We start from the raw sequence: 21,567 nt of genomic DNA, 5'->3' as shown, positions 1-21,567 counted from the left end.
CTCTGTAAACCCTGAGATGGTTGCGCATGAAAATCCCAGAAGATCAACAGTTTCTGAAATACTCAGACCGGCCCGTCTGGCACCAACAACTATGCCTTGTTCAAAGTCACTTAAATCTTTCTTCCTCATTTTAAAGCCAGTTTTAAATTTCAGCAAGTTGTCTTGACCACGTCTACATGCCTAAATGAATTGAGTTGCAGCCATGTGATTGGTTGATTAGCTAGTTGTGTTAACAAGCAATTAAATAGCTGTACATAAGTGACCAGTGAATATATATTTGTTTAAATGAGCAACTGTGCATGGAATACATGAACAAACTGGCTTCACCAAGGCTAGAGCTGCCTCCTGTAAAAGCACTCCACTCTGAATTATATAGGGGGGAGTTAAAGGGGTACTCCACTACTAGACATGTTATCCTCTATTCAGAGAATATACTGACTGACTATAAAGTATAGTATGTGAGGCTGTCCTTTATGCCTTTAGCAGCTTTTGTTATATAAAATGATGTTTGCTATAAAAATGCATTGTACATGGACTGTTACATTGGAATTATAGTGTATAATTCCATGTTCATGTTACAACAGCGCCATCTAGTGGCCATTTGCATATGCTGTTGATTTGCACACTAGAAGTTTTCTAAGCCACTTTAGCTCTGGTAACTGTAACTTATGAACTCTGATGACATCATTAGCTCCTCCCATAGAATGTAATCTTTTACAGCTATTACTGTTGTTTTTTCACGTTTTCTGCTGTTATATCACAGTTTATAGTTACCAGCTAGGGGCCATGCTTGTTACACAGACATGATAGCATGTTATCTGTGCTCATGCCTGTCTGTATTATTATGGATGTTTAACATCATCTCATTTATCTGTGTTGAATGCAACAAATATGTTGTGCACATGTTTGTATTTGCATTGCCCAGTACAGTACTGTATACATTACAATATACATTGCCACACGTCACTCTGCAGTAGTAAGTGCATTATGTTTTTGTTACTCTGTTTCACCTCATACCCTTGCAGTAAGAGTTAAACTGGTACTCCACTGGAAAACCCTTTTTTTTTTATTAACTGGGGCCACAAAGTTAAATAGATTTGTAAATGACTTCTATTTAAAAATCTTCATCCTTCCAGTACTTATCAGCTGCTGTATGTTCCAAAGGAAGTTCTTTTCTTTTTGTATTTCTTTTCTGTCTGACCACAGTGCTCTCTGCTGACACCTCTGTCCATGTCAGGAACTGTCCAGAGCAGGAGAGGTTTGCTATGGGGATATGTTCCTGCTCTGGACAGTTCCTGATGTGGACAGAGGTGTCAGCAGAGAGCACTGTCAGATCCAAAAACTTTTTATATGTTGTGACTGATGAAAATGAAAGACCTTTTGTAATATGGTTGTTTAACAAATTGTAATGTTCAATAAAGACAGTTAGTGTGCCAGTAGGTATGGGGACCCCTAGTGGTAGGATTTTTAGGAGACATTTTCTTTATTGAACATTACAATTTGTTAAACAACCGTATTACAAAAGGTCTTTAATTTTCATCAGTCACAACATATAAAACGTTTTTTTGATCGGACAGGGCTAATTAAAACGCAAAAGCCTTGGTAATGACCATGTCCATCCCTTTATGACCACAGTGGACTCATCTTCTGATGATGCTTCAAGCAGTATAATGCCCCAAGTCACATGACATCATCTCATCCAGGACAATGAGATCACATGACATCATCTCATCCAGGACAATGAGATCACATGACATCATCTCATACAGGACAATGAGGTCACATGACATCATCTCATACAGGACAATGAGGTCACATGACATCATCTCATACAGAACAATGAGGTCACATGACATCATCTCATACAGGACAATGAGGTCACATGACATCATCTCATACAGGACAATGAGGTCATTGGACTCCAATGGCCTCCACAGTCACCAGATCTCATCCAATAGATCACTGCTGGGATGTGGAGGAACGGGAGATTGTCATCATGGATGTGCAGCCGACAAATTTGCAGCTAATGTCTAATGTCATTGTGGTAGCCCTTGGGGGGTGTATGGTAGTTGGGGTGTTGTTTCAGTAGATGAGGGGTTAAGGCTATAGTTTGTGAGGCCAGGCTGAGGGCTAGTATGCTGAGTTAATTCTCCATCCTATCGCCACCCTTCCCAGTAACGATAGGTGCATGCAAAAAATGACTGAAGGTCCACAAGGTACTTGAACTTGGATAAACTTTACTTAAACGCTTGCGGTACATCCAATGAACAGTAACAGTCTCAGGTAAACAGTCTCTATATAGTTCAGTGACTGACAGTTGTTGCGGACCTTGAATTGTATTATAAGTCTCTGAATTTAGGGTTAATTTTGAAGATCCGTCCGGATTTAGGGGATAGATAAGGTCCGGTGATCTTGCAGAGTGCTTAGGGATTGATACACTCACGGTTAAGAAGAAATCAGCTGCCGCCGCAAGGCTAAGGCCTAAATTCACTGATGACAGCAACGCAGATCCTTCCCTGTCAACAGCCCACGAGGAAAGAGAGAGAGTAATGGCCGCCGATCCCTTATATGGGCGGGGTTGTTCTGATTGGTCCGAATATCTGTCACTCACCGTCACAAAGAATGATGGGTGCAATACGTCACAGGGACCTCCAAAGGTCCTTAAGCAAAAAACCATAGAGTTTACCCGACCACGTGACCCGCAGGTCCTGCTACGCTCCATACAGGTAATTAACTAATTATATACATTAGTACTATTATATTTACATAAATCCTGAATAAACTTATTAGTTTAATGACTATCTAGATGAGAGGTGACAAGGGGCGGCCTAGACAAAAAAGACCCAGACGTCCTAGGGACTCTGGCTATGGGGACCTATACACATAGGTACCGGATAGGATGCGATACCGGGACACCACATCATCATGTCCATATAGAGGAACTGTGTGATGTCATCATGTCCATATGGAGGAACTGTGTGATGTCATCATGTCTATATGGAGGAACTGTGTGATGTCATCATGTCTATATAGAGGAACTGTGTGATGTCATCATGTCTATATGGAGGAACTGTGTGATGTAATCATGTCCATATGGAGGAACTGTGTGATGTCATCATGTCCATATGAAGGAACTGTGTGATGTCATCATGTCCATATGGAGGAACTGTGTGATGTCATCATGTCCATATGAAGGAACTGTGTGATGTCATCATGTCTATATAGAGGAACTGTGTGATGTCATCATGTCTATATGGAGGAACTGTGTGATGTCATCATGTCTATATGAAGGAACTGTGTGATGTCATCATGTCTATATGGAGGAACTGTGTGATGTCATCATATCTATATAGAGGAACTGTGTGATGTCATCATGTCTATATGGAGGAACTGTGTCATGTCATCATGTCCATATGGAGGAACTGTGTGATGTCATCATGTCCATATGGAGGAACTGTGTGATGTCATCATGTCTATATGGAGGAACTGTGTGATGTCATCATGTCTATATGGAGGAACTGTGTGATGTCATCATGTCTATATGGAGGGACTGTGTGATGTCATCATGTCTGTATAGAGGAACTGTGTGATGTCATCATGTCCATATGGAGGAACTGTGTGATGTCATCATGTCCATATGGAGGAACTGTGTGATGTCATCATGTCCATATGGGGGAACTGTGTGATGTCATCATGTCCATATGGAGGAACTGTGTGATGTCATCATGTCCATATGAAGCAAAATCTCTGAGGAAAGTTTCTTACCAAGTAGAAAGTATGGCATAAAGAACCTGGCGTACCAAATAAAGTGGCCAGTGAGTGTACATATCAAATTCATTAGAGCAGTCGTTCATAGTGTGAAGTACTACATGCTACCACAAGGTGGTGCTGCACTGCTGCAATTTAATTTCAGAAACCTTTTCAGCAGCTGTCGGGGACACTGGCCCATATTTATCATTGTAGGTGTAAGTGAAGCATTTTTTACACCCTTTTTTGTGTGCTGATAATGTGTAGGAGCACCAAATGTATTAAATGTTCACAGAGCATTTGATCAATTTTGTGCAGGTAAACAATTTCTGAAATTTCTCTCTTCACATACACAAAAAAGCTATGCCGGGTCTGGGCTGGTGTAGTTATAGACACTTTTCAGTGGCTTTGTGCCTTTTTTGTGGCTTTTTACAAAAAGGCGCAGTTCATAAATTTCAGTCCACGGCATACGCTGAATTGAAAAGCGTGTACTGCTACTCCAAAACATCTGGAATGACTAAAATATTCTACCACCAAAAGGCGCAAAATAACACACGCGCCAAAATAGCGCCTTTTTTTATGGAGAAAAAAAAAGGTGTAAACTCATTGATAAATGTCGGCCACTGAGTGACTTATTTATACCTAAATTGGAACTAATTTCAACAATTTTTATGTACAGTACAATTAATCACTTTGGGAGAGATTTATCAAAACCTGTGCAGAGGAAAACTTGCCCAGTTGCCCATAGCAACCAATCAGATCGCTTCTTTCATTTTCATGAAGGCCTGTGAAAAATGAAAGAAGCGACCTGATTGGTTGCTATGGGCAACTGGGCAAGTTTTCCTCTGCACAGGTTTTGATAAATCTCACCCTTTGTGATCACAAGAACCCTAAATTTACAAATCCCCCCCCCCCCCAAGATGTTTAACAACACACAATGGCTTTATCAAGGGCAATTGGGCATACTGCGGGACTATATACATCAGGTTCCCTGTGCTGTACCCACTGCCCTGGCAGCTATATTTATGCATAGAAACATATATATATATATATATATATATATATATATATATATATATATATATATATGATGTACCGTATTTTTCGTCCTATAGGACGCACCAGCGTATAAGACGCACCCAATTTTTAGGGACAAAATCTAAAAAAATAAAGATTTTTAACCCAATAGTGGTCTTCAACCTGCGGACCTCCAGATGTTGCAAAACTACAACTCCCAGCATGCCCGGACAGCCGTTGGCTGTCCGGGCATGCTGGGAGTTGTAGTTTTGCAACATCTGGAGGTCCGCAGATTGAAGACCACTGCAGGAGGAGATAATACTCACGTGTCCCCGCCGCTCCGGACCCGTCACCGCTGCCCTGGATGTCGCTCCATCGCTGTCGCCGTGTCCCCGTCGCTCCGGAACGTCTCTGCTGCCGGCCGGGTATCCTCGCTCTCCGTCGCCGCCATCACGTCGTTACACACGCCGACGCACGTACGCGACTACGTGATGACGAGGAAGGAGAGCGCCGGCCATACAGGGGATCCCTGAACGGAGAAGACACCGAGGAGGTAGGTAAGGTCCCCCCCGGTGTCCTGTAAGCACTAACCCGGCTATTCAGTCGGGCTGTTCGAGACCGCCGCGGTGAAATCGCGGCGGTCCCGAACAGCCCGACCAAACAGCCGGGTTAGTGTCACTTTCCCTTCAGACGCGGCGGTCAGCTTTGATCGCCGCGTCTGAAGGGTTAATACAGGGCATCACCGCGATCGGTGATGTCCTGTATTAGCCGCGGGTCCCGGCCGTTGATGGCTGCAGGGACCGCCGCGATAGGGGTGTATTCGCCGTATAAGACGCACCGACTTTTTCCCCCCAGTTTTGGGGAAGAAAAAGTGCGTCTTATACGGCGAAAAATACGGTATATGTTTCTATGCATAAATATAGCTGCCAGGGCAGTGGGTACAGCACAGGGAAGCTGATGTATATAGCCCAACAGTATTATGTCCCTATATACGAATGTCTGTGCTGTGTGTCTTCTGAACTGGCCCATACTATATATATTATACACGTAATATGGGCCAGGCAGGGCAGAGGACACAGCACAGACATTGGTATACAGTGACATACAGTGACAACACTGCGGGACTATATACATCAGCTGTGCTGTACCCACTGCCCTGGCTACTATATATATGTATATGTTTCTATGCATAAATATAGCTGTCAGGGCAGTGGGTACAGCACAGGGAAGCTGATGTATATAGTCCTGCAGTATTATGTCCCTATCTATAATGCTGTGCTGCGTGTCCTCTGAACTGGGTAACACATACTACATATACGTAATATGGGCCAGGCAGGGCAGAGAACACAAAAGTTTTTGCCTGGAATACCCCTTTAAAGACAGATTGACGTTTCTGTGGTTGCTCCCCCAACAAGGCTTTCTTATGAAAGTTGTCAACTTTGAGTGCTCCCCAACCTCTCCTGATGCAGTCTATTCTTCCTCTTCTTTAAAGGGGGTACTCCCGTTTTTTTTTTTTTTTTTAATCAACTAATGCTAGAAAGTTAAACAGATTTGTAAATCACTTCTTTAAAAAAAATCTTAATCCTTCCAATACTTTTTGGATTTCTCTTTAGTATACAGCCCCTAAAAAGTACTGGAAGGATTAAGATTTTTTTTAAAGAAGTGATTTACAAATCTGTTTAACTTTCTGGCACCAGTTGATTAAAAAAAAAAAAAAAAGTTTTCCACGGGAGTACCCCTTTAAAGAAGAGGAAGAATAGACTACATCAGGAGAGGATGGGGAGCTCTCAAGGTTGACCCCTTTAAAGGAGTACTCCGCTGCTCAGCATTTGGAACAAATAGTTCCGAACGCTGGAGCCGGCTCCGGGAGCTCTTGACGTCATAGCCCCACCCCCTCATGACGTCACACCCTGCCCCCTCAATGCAAGTCTATGGGAATTGCCATCACGCCCCCTTCCATTGACTTGGAACAAACTGTTCCGAATGCTGGAGCCGACGCCGGGAGCTCATGACGTCATAGCCACGCCCCCTCATGACGTCACGAGCTCCCGGCATCGGCTCCAGCATTCGGAACAGTTTGTTCCAAATGCTGAGCAGCGGAGTATCCCTTTAATGTAAATTATAGCTATCTTCCTTCATCTAATGGTAACCTTTTTTAAACCAGATGGTGACCATTGTACTTTCACTTCTTCTTAAAGAAGTAAACCTTTCTGGAAGACTTGGACTTGGAAAGTAACAAATACTTCAACAGCCCTGGGTAATAGATAACCAAGACTCCAACAATCATCCATTAAAGGGGTACTCCACTAGAAAACATTTTTTTATTTTTATTCAACTGGTGCCAGAAAGTTAAACAGATTTGTAAATTACTTCTATTAAAAAATATTAATCCTTCCAGTACTTATCAGCTGCTGTACGATCCACAGGAAGTTCTTTTCTTTTTGAATTTCCTTTCTGTCTGACCACAGTGCTCTCGGCTGACACCTCTGTCCATGTCAGGATCTGTCCAGAGCAGGATAGGTTTTATATGGTGATTTGCTCCTACTCTGGACAGTTCCTAAAATGGACAGAGGTGTCAGCAGAGAGCACTGTGGTCAGGCAGAAAGGAAATTCAAAAAGAAAAGAACTTCCTGTGGATCATACAGCAGCTGATAAGTACTGGAAGGATTAAGATTTTAAATAGAAGTAATTTACAAATCTGTTCAACTTTCTGGCACCAGATGATTTAAAAAAAATAATGTTTTCCAGTGGAGTACCAATTTAAGTTGTAGCAGTCAGTTGAAATGCATATCTGTCCATTCTTGCCTACTCCATGATTATGCCTTAGTTTTCCAGGTTTGTGCCCCATCGGGCTTCAGAAATATAATGCTCATACTTTTTCTGTATTATGTGCAAAGAATATGCTCAACAGCAACGACCCCAGGATGGGTTAGGGTAATAACAAAAATAACCTTTGACCCTGGGAAGCCCAGGGTCACTGATACCCTTATTAAAGTCCCACCCCTAAAACGTAACTTTTATTTGTATTGTAGTAAAAGTTATGATGAGTATATTTCACTTAAAATCACAGGCTTGTGTGTGCTTAACAATAATATATGTATTCCATCCAGTTGACCACTGTTATATAGATTCTGTCACAGGGGGACTGCAGTTCCACCATAATTAACATACACAAACTGCCGCTATTAAAACGCTGACAATGCCCCCTCTACATGTTTCGTTGCAACCGCAACTTCCTCAGGAGGGAAAATGGGCATCAACTCTTTTGTCAACCAGTTTGGTATTTATCCCTATTAGGACCTCCCATTTTTCTTTATTCCACCTATCGTGGCTTCCTGTGTACCTCTAATTTTAGCCAATCAGGTCCTATCCAGTAGCATTACCTGTACCGCTGTGCAGTCCCTCCAGCCTATCATCATTTACGAGTCGCCTCCTTGTCATCAGCTCAGACTCAGCGCTGGGTGATGATCTCGATATCACCTGATAGCTGGCAGACAGTCATGATCCCCTGGCATGCGTTCCAAGCGTCTGTTGTTTGCGCTCCATACCGACCTTCCACCTCACTGTGCATGTCAGGGGATCGCGCCTGCGCACCACAAGAATAAACTACCCTAATAGCGTAAAAATATTTCACACCATATAAGAACTCTTTTAAAATAAATTTTATTTATATTTACAACGAGTGACTATATACAATTATACATTATGTACAGAAAAGTATAGGGGAGGACATTAGAAAAGTGGTTCCAGTAAAGGCATCTTCATGGTAAACATGATGGATCTTTAGTAATTAAGCTCCTTATCCACCCAACCTGAAAATAAAGGCATTGAGAATAAATAAATGCATATTTAAGTTTATCTACAACATCTCAGATCAGACCTATTGTTCTTAGAATATTACTTTTATACAGTAAGACTTTTGCTGCTGAACTATCTGGCATTAGGAGGTCAACAATGTGTCAAGAAGTTGGATTTAAAATGTATCGTATTTTAGGGAATCTACATAATGCTGACTACGCAGTCTACATTTGTAGACTAGGCCATCAGTGATGTCTTGTTAGTGAGAAAGAGAAGTATCAACGATTACAACCTTGAACAACAATGGGTCAATGTTACATATAATGCACAAACCAGAGGGAACCCCTCAGGGATAACCCTAAACTAAAGATCCCCCCCCTCCTGTTTTTTAATTAAAAGCCCAAATTTATCCAACTCCATAGAGTATATCCTACTCAAATAAGAAAAGTTAAAATCACAGCGTCACTCTAATGTTGTGCTATCAGCACTACTAGACAGAATATAAAGGAGCCGATCTCATTTCCGCTAAGTGATATGTTCACTATGCAATTGCTATATATACATATATATATATAATTGATCGTGGGGGAGACTCTCTCACAAGTCACAGCTTACATAGCTGCTGATTAAAAAACGCACTATAGCCTCCCCGACGTTTCGCCGGCTTAGCCTCTGAGTCCTTGACAAAGCTGATTCATCAGCAAAACGTCGGGGTGGCTATTGTGTGTTTTTTTTTAAATCAGCAGCTCTGTACTCTAACACTGATAGCACAACATTAGAGTCAAGCTGTGATTTTAACTTTTCTTATTTGGGTAGGATATACTCTACGGAGTTAAATAAACTTTGGCTTTTAATTAAAAAAGAGGGGGGGGGGGGATCTTTAGTTTAGGGTTATCCCCAAGGGGTTCCCTCAGGTTTGTATATTATAGTTAGTACCCTGGGATCTTCTGGGAGATTGTTTTTTTATTGTCACAAATAAGAACAGATTGGAAGGTACTTGACCATCTGTACCTGTTGTTTATGACCTACAGGCTGTAATCGGGCCATTATGACCATTAGGTGGAGGCCTACAACCAATGTTCTCTGTATGTGTATGGGAGGCCCATGCATATCCAGTGGTTCATGATACTGCCCAAACTTTCACACTTTAGATACTTACTGCCTGGATATTTTCTTATGAGAAACTTTCGGATTTCATCATAAACTAGAATGAGAAACGCGTACTCAATTCCTACAAACCAGTATTGAATTCTGTGGAATATAATAAAACAGATATCAAATATTTAATTGAGATTATGTTAAAATGAACATAGCCAAATTTGTAATAATGGGGGTAGCATATCAATATACTATATACTATTATCGTCCGTGAGAAAAAAGAGAATATCGGCACTCACCAGTTCAGCTTGTAAGTCCTCTTTATTCAGACATACTCCAGCCGGACGAAGCATGCCAAGCGTGCGAAACAGGAGCTCGGTCGCCATCCAGTGTCCCCCCACTACCCGTCTCTTCTGTACCCCTGATGTGAGTATGTCTGAATAAAGAGGACTTACAAGCTGAACTGGTGAGTGCCGATATTCTCTTTTTTCTCACGGACGATATTTGAATACTGCTTATCATATCTGAGCAACACCTACGGCAATACAGCTACACTAGTATCCACCTGCCATCATAGATCCCAGGACACCAAATCTCTTTTGTGAATTGATACTATATACTATATAGAAGATGTCTGCTGTAACGTTACTATCACAGCCAAAAGTTGCTCCTCAGTCTAGCATTGCATCTCATGGTTGCACCAGTAGTTGATGCCTGGACTATAAACCCCCGTTTACATTATATAGCCACTGCCATGGTGACATAATTAACCGGTTGTACTACTAGTGCCCAGAGATGAATCTCAGGTCATTGTATGTGTATGGCCAGGTCTGACTGATAAACATACAACTTCCATATGGTTAAAGGGGTACTCCGCTGCTCTGTCATAGCCCTGCCCCTTTATGATGTCATGCCCCACCCCCTCAAGTCTATGGGAGGGGGCGTGGCAGCCCTTTAAAAGGAGCTGCTTACTGAAATAGGGTCTGGTTATTGTAGCTGCTAGTGTTATAGTATCAATCCCTTCTGTACATGCTGCTGATACTTACCGTAGAGGCATAAAGTGCAAGCCATCGTTCAAGCCAGGGACATAGCAGAGGATTACTCCAATGGCTATTTGGGAGAGTAAGCCCATGAATATGATTTTATTCCTAAGGAAATTAAAAAAAATGGCGTAACCCAATAGAAATATTGAAATATTAAATTGTTTTTGTCTTATTGTTGTACACCTACTTTTTTTGAGCAGCGAAACGTGTTGCATCTTAGTTATTAAAGTCCATTTGTATCCTCCCTACCGTGTCCTGGTCGGTCAGCGCCGTGTGAGCCGGATCCTTCTATTGAAGCCATTCCCTCTTATTGTACCATGGTAGAATGAGCTGTGTGGTGTGTCTTTCTTTGTATGAATGTGAAGCTCACAGACGGACGAAGGGCCTGATGGGGGTACACGGGGTATTACCCTAACACACACCAGCCCCAAAGGTCACCCCATTTTGATGTAGCTGTGTTGGCCCCTCCTCTGTGTACACCCCTCGCATAAATATATTTATACAAGACTGTAATTTAACCCCTTATCGATAGAAAGTCATGCATAATACACAGCCATAATCTCACTCACCTGAAGAAATATCTGGTGAATAAGGTGTTCCTTCTTTTTTTTCTGATAACTGTGTTCATCATCTGGCATACTACAATACTGACGAAGAAGGCTGCGTAGCAGTACCATTCCTGCTGGAGACGCTGGTAATAGGTCTGCAAAATAGAAACAATAGCATATAGGTTACGATTCCAAGTAGAAAAATCACATCTGCACTCACCTGTAAAAATAGTTCCTTAATTTCATCATCATAGGTAGACAAAAGCCGGCCTAGGTGGGTTTGGGAATGGAGTTCAACAGCCTAAGCTGTGCGTGTGGCGGCAAACAGATGGAAGCGTTTTTTGCCGCGAAACCAGCTGTTTGCCGCCATCCTGAAGGCCAGAGGAAGCGTTTTTTGCCTCGAAACCAGCTGTTTGCCGCCACCCTGAAGGCCAGGAGAAGCAGTTTTTGCTGCGAAACCAGCTGTTTGCCGCCAGCCTTCAGGCCAGAGGAAGCAGTTTTTGCCACAAAACCAGCTGTTTGCCGCCACTCTGAAGGCCAGAGGAAGCGTTTTTTGCCGCGAAACCAGCTGTTTGCCGCCACCCACACAGCTTAGGCTGTTGTGCTCCATTTCCGACCCCACCTAGGCCGGCTTTTTACGATTCCAAATAGAAAAATAACATCTGCACTCACCTGTAAAAATAGTTCCTTTATTTCATCATCATAGGCAGACATAAGCTGGCCTAGGTGGGGTTGGGAGTGGAGCGCAACAGCCTAAGCTGTGCTGGTGGTGGCAAACAGCTGGTTTCGCGGCAGAAACCGATTCCTCTGGCCTGAAGGCCAGAGGAAGCGGTTTTAGCCGCGAAACCAGCTGTTTGCCGCCACCCTGAAGGCCAGAGGAAGAGGTTTTTGCTGCGAAACCAGCTGTTTGCCGCCACCCTGAAGGCCAGAGGAAGCGTTTTTTGACAGGAAACCAGCTGTTTGCCGCCACCCTGAAGGCCAGAGGAAGTGGTTTTTGCCGGGAAACCAGCTGTTTGCCGCCACCCTGAAGGCCAGAGGAAGCGTTTTTTGCCGGGAAACCAGCTGTTTGCCGCCACCCTGAAGGCCAGAGGAAGTGGTTTTTGCCGGGAAACCAGCTGTTTGCCGCCACCCTGAAGGCCAGAGGAAGCGGTTTTTGCCGGGAAACCAGCTGTTTGCCGCCACCCTGAAGGCCAGAGGAAGCGTTTTTTGCCGCGAAACCAGCTGTTTGCCGCCACCCGCACAGATTAGGCTGTCACGCTCCATTCCCGACCCCCCCTAGGCCGGCTTTTGTCTGCCTATGATGATGAAATAAAGGAACTATTTTTACAGGTGAGTGCAGATGTGATTTCTCTACTTGTAATCTATACAGATGTCTGCTGTTCTTTAAACATCTCGCACCCCTGTTCACCGGAAATTACCTCTCCCTGCATGGGATACTCCCGACAATTTTTGCACATAAGAACTTACAGTAGTGCCGTCTTATTCTTTTTTCTACTATCTCAGTATTTTGAGCATATAGGTTACGTTGTTTTAAAGAATACAATACAGGAATATGGGTGCACTACTGTGGTAGATGTATACAATGACATTGGCTATCCCTCAACACTGATGTTAAAATTGAGACATTCGCCAGTGTATCCTTATATGAAGGACACACCAGAGCCCGCACACCAACGCCAAGGTTTCTCAAATGGCGCTGGACCTAACGCTAATCCTCCATACTGGCGAATGTCTCAATTTTAACATCAGTGTTGAGGGATAGCCAAAGTCATTGTATACATCTACCACAGTAGTGCACCCATATTCCTGTATTGTATTCTAATTGTTACACATCCACACCGTCTATCTGGTGTAGAATTCTATTGTGGCACTTGTAGTCCGCTGCAGGCATCCTCCATTGTATGCATTTTTATGCTGGGGATCGCCCCTAGCAACGGACTACAAGGGCAGGATCTGCTCCCCCAGTATAAATGCACAACCGCATTTGGGGTTGAGCACCTCCAGCCATTTGAGACCACATTTTTTGTTGTTTGTTTAAATTTTATACTTGGAGGTGTGTAAACTCCATATGTAATGTTTGTTGTTTGTTGTTTTAAAGAACCCAGATTTTCCTAAGTTGACACATATCAAGTAGACACCGTTGGCTGTGCTGGGTCTGGAGCAATGGTTTAGTGTCTTAAAAATGTCACCAAACTAGTGAGTCTAACATTATGTTACTGCAGGTCATCAAATGCAGAGACACTGAACAACTCAACGATGAAGAGGATGACAAAAAGAGAACGATAGTGTCTATTGCTCAAGGGGTCCAGGAAAAGAACAAATAATTACTTTGAGAGACCATCCTGGGAAATTATGCTGTAAAGCAGCAATCTAGCTTGGATAGCAAAAAAGAATATAGATAATGGAGCACTCACGCGGTGAATTCTGTTCAAGGCAGGAAGGTGAATCTCAATCCCGGTCTTCCATAGCGGGGAAGCGGAGGATGGTACGAGGGGAGCCTCGGATGCTGGCCACGGACTGTATGATGCCCTCTGGCGCTTTGTCAGGCCGTGTATGCGTGATATACATGGCCGGTCAGAGGGCGTCATTCGGTCCGTGGCCGGCGTCTGAGGCTCTCTTCATACCATCCTCCGCCTCCCTGCTATGGAAGACCGGGATTGAGATTCACCTTCCTGCCTTGAACAGAAGTCACCGCGTGAGTGCTCTGTTATCTATATTCTTTTTTGCTATACACATTTAACCACTGCTTGTAAAACGTGAGCACCTCAAGAGATTAGAGTTCCCTCCAATCCACCGTGAAGTTTATAGCCCTGAAGACATCACCTTTGGTTAATGGTAACTCCATGCTCACATTAGGCAATTGCCTCTGTACTAGTACTGTTTCCGAACTTTGTTTTTTCTTTGTTGCTGAACTGGCAACATAGCTTGGCTTTCCTTAATCTATGGCAAAGGTTTAGTTTACTGCCCAAATTAAGGAAAGAAAGTCTTCTCGAACATAGCACCCCCCCCCCCTACAGAACCCCCCCCCCCACAGTAAAACACATTTTTAAGGAATGTGAAGCTATAGTTCCACAGTAGTTGGAGGGCCACAGGTTGGAGACCACTGCTATTAATGTTAACCTGTTACTACAAAAAACATTTGACATGTCGTAGAGACATGTCAAAAGTTTTGATCGGTAAAGGTTTAGACCCCCACCAATCCCTAGAACAATGGGGGAGAATTGTGTGTCCAAGGGATGCTTCATTTTGCTCTGTGCGCACAACAGGAGATTGTCCCATAGACTTTGTATAGAAACATGTCTTAGTCACGCAGACATAGCTGTAAGAGTTAAGGGTTAAGACCCCAACTTATCAAAAGTCTCTATGATATGTCAAAAGCTTTTTAAAGTAACAGTGTCTGTTTAACCAGTTCCTCAATTACAGTTGTTTATAAATATGAAAGTCTAACCCCAAAAGGCCCTTTCCATATCCACTTGTTCCACATGCTTACCCATTCCTGCCCATAACTGTCCTCCAGCTCATTTATGGTCTTGTCCTCCCAGTTGACTCGGAGTCCAAGTGTTCTATCTGGAAGGAATCCTTGTTCAGCCAAGACAGTAAAATAGTTTACAAACCCAGAAAAGGATTCCATTGCAGCTGTGGAGCATATAACACATGTATACATTAGTTTCTTGGTAGATATTTTTTAGCTTTTTAATCATTCGACTTGACAATAAAAAGTTTTGTCTTACAATGGGAGAAAAATTCTTACCTATGTGAAAGTAGGAGTATGACAGCAGCTGCATGTTCACCAGACGGTCTTTGTATGGGTTACGTGGCTTTCTGGTCATTATATCATTTTCTGCTTTCTCATACGCTAAAGCAATGGAAGGAATCTGAGGAAAGTAGAGAAAAGTGATATGACGTCAGGAAGTTTTCCAGTCTTAGAATGCATTATACATTTTTAGGTGTAGAAGATTATATTATGTCATGTTATTTACAGAGTTAAATATCCTCAACCAAGACTACATCACAGTAACAGATACACTTGTATATTGTAAATGTTAACTTACAATGTCAGTTCCCAGCTCTATGAAGAGGATGGTGATAGTTCCTATAGGCAAAGGGCAGCTGATGATCACATAGACCATGAAAGGAATCATCTCTGGAATGTTCTTGGTCACTGTGTATGAAATGGACTTCTTCAAGTTGTCAAATATCAAGCGTCCTAAAAGAAAATGACAAGAATGAGCAATTGGGTGAAAAGTTTTAAAATTAGCAGAAGCGGGAGAAGCATTAAAATAATGTTTCCAAATCTGTTCCAGAAGATCAGCCATTTCCCCCTCCTCCTTCTCCTCTTACAGCCAATACAAATATATATATTTCTGTAAGGCAATTGGCCACAACAGGAGCCCTTCCCCTTCTCTGTAGTAGAAATCTGTATATGCTAAGCACCACCCCTTACCTAAGCCACACCCTTTAGCAATGGACATGGGGTTCCCTAGTTTAAAATCTATATCACAGATTTTTTTGTTCTCCCAAATCTTACCTTCTTCGACACCGGTCACAATAGAAGCAAAGTTATCATCTAGAAGAATCATATCAGCAGCATGTTTGGCAGCATCAGAGCCGGCAATGCCCATCGCAATACCAATATCGGCTTTTTTCAGCGCAGGCGAGTCATTCACACCATCTCCAGTCACGGCCACAATGGCACCCTAAAAGTTGTAGACATAATGTTTCCTTAGTGCGTCCAGTAGAGTCAACATTGGGTTGCATTTTTTCTATCCTTTAAGGCTATGATGTCACTTACCAGTCTCTGACAACCTTCAACAATGAGAAGTTTTTGTTGGGGTGAGGTCCGGGCAAACACAATTTCTGTGTGATGGCTTAAGATATCCTCCAGTTCATCAGAGCTCATGTCAACGATTTCTCCTCCATTCACTACAATGGCGCAGGCATCTCTGTAATGGAAATGAACTGTTAAAATAAGCAGTCCAGGAATTTTTTTCTCTATATATACTAAGAAAACGTTAACAGTAGCTTAAAGGAGAAGTATTGCGCAGAAAAACATATTCCCTATCCAATGGATAGGGGATACGTTTAAGATTGCAGGGGTCCCAGTGGTACATTGCATGGGACCAGGGGCATAGCTATAGAGGTAGCAGTCGCAACAGGGCCCTGGTACCTAACGGGGCCCCAAAACTAATCTCTCCCATAGGAGACCAGTATTATAATTGGTATATGGGGCCCTGTTTCAGATTTTGTCTCTGGGCGCAGAAGCTACAAGCTACGTCTCTGCACGGGACTCTGGCTCTCCCCAGAAATGGAGCGGGTCACCCCCGCACAAAGCTGCGGATGACACGCCCCTTCCTTGCCCCATTCCTGGGGAGAGCCAGGGTCCCTTGCAGGATAAGGGGATACGTTTTTCTGAACAATATATCTCCTTTAAACGATTTGTACAAAATCAGAAAAATGTGACTACTTTTTCCCAGAAATCCCCACACTTGTGTCAAGTATTGCAACTAATTTTTATTGAACAAAATGGGGCTGACCTGCAATAGTATACTCAACCTGTGTGGTGTTATTTTGAAAGAAAAGTCATAAGAAAGAAACCATATTTTTTCTGATCTTGAGCAGCCACTTTAAAATAGGAAGCGGTAAATAAATATAATGTACTGACCTGGGATTAACTCTTTCAACAGGGATTCCTAGTCTCCTGGCAATATCTTCTACTGTCTCACTAGCACTTGAGATAATGCCGACACTTCTTGCAATGGCTTTGGCTGTGATTGGATGGTCCCCAGTGACCATAATAACCTGCCATAAGAAATACAGATAATAAGATATTTTCTACTGAATTGAAATTCTTAAACTAAATTTTTCAGCTATGTCCCTAAAGAATGGTTATAGATATGAACCTTAATGCCTGAACTACGACACTTCATGACTGCATCAGGAACACTGGAACGTGGAGGGTCAATCATGGAGATGAGGCCAACAAAGCATAATTTATCTAGTGGGAAATTTCCTTTTTCTGCATCAAAAGGGTAACTGGGTCCATATGTAGAAGAAGGAAGCAGCTGTTGACAGAATCCTGAAGAAGGAAGAGAACATTATACTAGCTTTTACCCTGAAGACACTGACGATATAGGATTAGAGATGAGTGATTCTCCTGAGATTAGTTTAGGTTCAATTCAGTGAATTTATTGAATTCATTTTGAATTTATTTCCTGACTGGGATTGAAAAGTGTCCAGATTGTTGTTACGCCGAGCGCTCCGGGTCCCTGCTCCTCCCCGGAGCGCTCGCGGCGTTCCCCTCTCTGCAGCGCCCCGGTCAGACCCGCTGACCGGGAGCGCTGCACTGACACTGCCGGCCGGGATGTGATTCGCATAGCGGGACACGCCCGCTCGCGAATCGCATCCCAAGCTACTCACCTGTCCCGGTCCCCGGCTGTCACGTCCTGGCGCGAGCGGCTCCGCACCTTAGGGCGCGCGCGCGCCAGCTCTCTAAGATTTAAAGGGCCAGTGCACCAATGATTAGTGCCTGGCCCAATCAGTCTAATTAGCTTCCACATGCTCCACGTCCATATCACCTCACTTCCCCTTCCCTGCTTTGCCGGATCTTGTTGCCCTTGTGCCTAGAGAAAGCGTTTACTGTGTTTGCCATACCAGTGTTCCAGACCTCTTGCTATCACCATTGACTACGAACCTTGCCACCTGCCCTGACCTTCTGCTACGTCTGACCTCGCCTCTGTCTAGTCCTTCTGTCCCACGCCTTCTCAGCAGTCAGCGAGGTTGAGCCATTGCCGGTGGATACGACCTGGTTGCTACCACAGCAGCAAGACCATCCCGCTTTGCTGCGGGCTCTGGTGAATACCAGTAGCAACCTGGAACCGGTCCACCAGTACGGTCCACGCCAATCCCTCGCTGACACAGAGGATCCACATCCAGCCTGCCGAATCGTAACAATTGTCCACCCAAAGTATTTACATGAGCAGGGACACCTTTCAAAGGTAAGAGTCCATGCCCCTGTACATACACAGCGCAGCACTCTGCACCAAGCCCAGTGAATGCAGTGAAAAGACAAAGCCAAGCATATAGCATCACCACTTACTTTCACGCTGGTTAGTATACAGGAGCAGCAAAACAAAATATGAAATGAATCTGAAATAAATCCCAAAACTAATATTCCTGCTCTTTTCCTTCCATTGTTGACAGCTCATTGTCTTGATTACTGACCACCTCTTCACTTAAGAAGCGGTGGTCAGGCTGATAAAGATATTTCAGCCTCATCTCTTCTACAATGAAAATGTGGGCAGTAACCTAGACAATGAGCTGTCAACAAGGGCAGGAAAGAAGCAGGAATATTAGTAAAAGTTTGATAAATAAATGTATATGGAAAGAGATATAACTTGATGTGCCCTATAAGTTTAACTACATGAGTTGAATTGGAAATACCTCCTTAAATGGGCAATGTCATTCACAAAAACGTATAATATAATGTAGATATAATGTGGGTGGGATAAGCTGGGCTCTGTGAATGCTCCTGGCTTGTCAATCAGCTTGCTTTGTGAGCCTGGGCTGTGTGTCACAGAACCTCAGTGCACAGAGCAGCCAGTTGTAAGCTCTGAGGAATGAGGGAGGAAGTTCCCACATGTGATGTGCGGGCAAGAATAATCTCATGTGGGAATCCACCGTCTTTCTTAGTAAACTGTATGTAGTGTGAGAAACATAAACAAGGGAATAAGGAGCAATTAAATGAGGACAAAGAGAATTTAAGCACATGAACTGTCTGAAGCATTATTTTTCATTTCCTGTTAGGTATTCTTTAAAGGGGTACTCCAATGGCCAGCGGGGAACTAAATGTTCCGAATGCTGTTTTCACGCTGCGGGAGTCGACCATGCCCCCCTCATTACGTCACAACCACGCCCCCTGAATGCAAGTCTATGGGAGGGGGCGTGACGGCTGTCACGCCCCCTCCCATAGACTTGCATTCAGGGGGCGTGGTCATGACGTCACAAAGGGGGCATGGCCAACCCTCACAGCGTGAAAACAGCATTCGGAACATTTAGTTCCACGCTGGCCAGTGGAGTACCCCTTTAAGTGTAGGGTATGTATTTCCAAAATGTCAACAGCACATTGCATTTACTCACCGAGAACTCTCTCTCCCATACTTCCCAGAGACATGTAAGCTTTTTGGAAGTTCTCTTTCATTTCTTCATCCAGTGGCAATTCCTGTCCCCCTATCATGATGGTACTACATCTATCCAAGATGCGTTCCGGGGCCCCTTTCATTACCAGCAAATAACCTTTCTCAGTTGGATCCTCTGGAATATGAATGGAGACCTAAGAAGGAAGGAAAAGATGTCAATTCAGAAAAATCTGAACATTCCAAATAAACAATAATGTAATAAAAAGCTTGACCACTGAACTAAAACCTGATCCGTCAATTACCTGATACTTGTTGCTGGAATTAAAGGGGATTTCCAATACTTTTTCATTCCTTTTTCTAATTTCCATGACTTTTCCTAAAACATTCTCTGTAAATTTCAATAAAGCTGCTTCGGAGGCATCTCCGTTGATTGTTCTCTGCGTAAAAAAAAGTGGACACAAATAAGAAACCATTTCTTATTGGGATTTAAATCAAAATAAGACAAGTTGACCCTAAATATGTTGTCTCATGAAGACCACCACACTGGAAATTAAACCCAACATGGTAATTGGATGATCCTACTAAATTTTACTTCTGTAACTCCTAGAAAACATGTAACATTTCCAGGGGGAGGCATATAAGGCATGAATAAGTCGGGCCCGCCAGAACATAGACGCTATAGGAGGGGATCCTTTGTAGGGGACCCCTTTTATGACCTTCTTTTGGGCAGGAGTTGTCTTCTTGAGACAACACCTCTCATCCATTACATATAGGTGTCATGTAGCTAAACAAATATTTACCTTACTGATCGGCACGTCTTCTTGATCACCACAGAATTCTGCCCGGTTACATAGAGTGGCAATTCTACCTAGTGCCTGCCAGGTCAGGGAACTCTGGTCAAACATTTCACCTAATGCAAAAAATAATTTTCAATAGTTTTCTATGACTTGTAATTATCAGGACAAGCCTAGTGTGCAAGGTGAATTTATTGTAAAGATGGGAAAGTCGAGGGTTCTTACCCGTCTGATCTTCGCTGGTATCTGTATTATGGATGACATTATCAAACCACATATGAGCCACAGTCATACGGTTCTGGGTCAGAGTTCCAGTCTTGTCGGAGCAGATGACTGAGGTGGACCCAAGAGTCTCAACAGCTTCCAAATTCTTCACCAGGCAATTCTTCTTTGCCATACGCTTTGCAGTAAGAGAGAGACAAACCTAAAGGGTACACATGGGATTAGGAAGGCCAAACAGAAAAAGGTTGTTGACAATATTAAAAATATACTGATGGGCTGATATGTATGTATTGCTCACCGTTACTGTTGCCAGTAGTCCCTCAGGCACATAGGCTACAATGATGCCAATGCAAAATATTACAGCATTGAGAGGACTATATCCCATAGAGACGGAGATAATAAAGAAAATTATGCCAACGCCCACTGCAAGCCCACTGATGATGTGCACAAAGTGCTCGATTTCCAAGGCAATTGGGGTTTTCTGGTTTCCGACTTGTGAGGCCAGTGATGCAATACGACCAATGACTGTACGGTCACCTGTGTTAATAACTATACCACATGCTGCCCCTGTAGAGTAAATGTAAAGTATTAGACCAGACTTGATTACTTTTCAACAAATACATGCCATCTCTGTTGATGCTATGAGGTACTTAGTGTTGATATTGATTTATGTTACGCCGAGCGCTCCGGGTCCCCGCTCCTCCCCGGAGCGCTCGCTACACCTCCCTCACTGCAGCGCCCCGGTCGGTTCCACGGACCCGGGGCGCTGCGTTACCACCTCCGGCCGGGATGCGATTCGCGATGCGGGTAGCGCCCGCTCGCGATGCGCACCCCGGCTCCCGTACCTGACTCGCTCCCCGTCAGTTCTGTCCCGGCGCGCGCGGCCCCGCTCCCTAGGGCGCGCGCGCGCCGGGTCTTTGCGATTTAAAGGGCCACTGCACCGCTGATTGGTGCAGTGGTTCCAATTAGTGTTTACACCTGTGCACTTCCCTATATCACCTCACTTCCCCTTCACTCCCTCGCCGGATCTTGTTGCCCTAGTGCCAGTGAAAGCGTTCCTTGTGTGTTCCTTGCCTGTGATTCCAGACCTTCTGCCGTTGCCCCTGACTACGATCCTTGCTGCCTGCCCCGACCTTCTGCTACGTCCGACCTTGCTTCTGTCTAC

The 21,567-nt window shown here is 43.7% G+C and overlaps 1 protein-coding gene across 1 annotated transcript in view; it reads right to left on the bottom strand.

The window, feature by feature from the left end:
* Positions 1–8,547: 8,547 nt before the first annotated feature.
* LOC130293961 (potassium-transporting ATPase alpha chain 2-like) overlaps positions 8,548–21,567 on the bottom strand; it is a 29,613-nt gene continuing 16,593 nt past the window's right edge. Inside the window, exons 9-24 of the mRNA XM_056543291.1 lie at positions 20,701–20,969; positions 20,406–20,604; positions 20,187–20,296; positions 19,689–19,823; positions 19,388–19,580; positions 17,152–17,327; positions 16,914–17,050; positions 16,044–16,194; positions 15,780–15,948; positions 15,304–15,458; positions 15,003–15,126; positions 14,742–14,887; positions 11,273–11,406; positions 10,707–10,808; positions 9,722–9,813; positions 8,548–8,576 (exon numbers count right to left, since the gene is read on the bottom strand). Of these exons, the coding sequence (XP_056399266.1) occupies positions 8,548–8,576; positions 9,722–9,813; positions 10,707–10,808; positions 11,273–11,406; positions 14,742–14,887; positions 15,003–15,126; positions 15,304–15,458; positions 15,780–15,948; positions 16,044–16,194; positions 16,914–17,050; positions 17,152–17,327; positions 19,388–19,580; positions 19,689–19,823; positions 20,187–20,296; positions 20,406–20,604; positions 20,701–20,969 (2,321 nt within the window). The remainder of the gene's footprint in view (positions 8,577–9,721; positions 9,814–10,706; positions 10,809–11,272; positions 11,407–14,741; positions 14,888–15,002; positions 15,127–15,303; positions 15,459–15,779; positions 15,949–16,043; positions 16,195–16,913; positions 17,051–17,151; positions 17,328–19,387; positions 19,581–19,688; positions 19,824–20,186; positions 20,297–20,405; positions 20,605–20,700; positions 20,970–21,567) is intronic.

The sequence above is a fragment of the Hyla sarda genome, chromosome 10 (genome assembly GCF_029499605.1).
Source record: "Hyla sarda isolate aHylSar1 chromosome 10, aHylSar1.hap1, whole genome shotgun sequence".
NCBI classification, from domain to species: domain Eukaryota; kingdom Metazoa; phylum Chordata; class Amphibia; order Anura; family Hylidae; genus Hyla; species Hyla sarda.
Note: the sequence above shows the minus strand (reverse complement) of the source record. Positions and strands in the feature narration are given on the sequence as shown.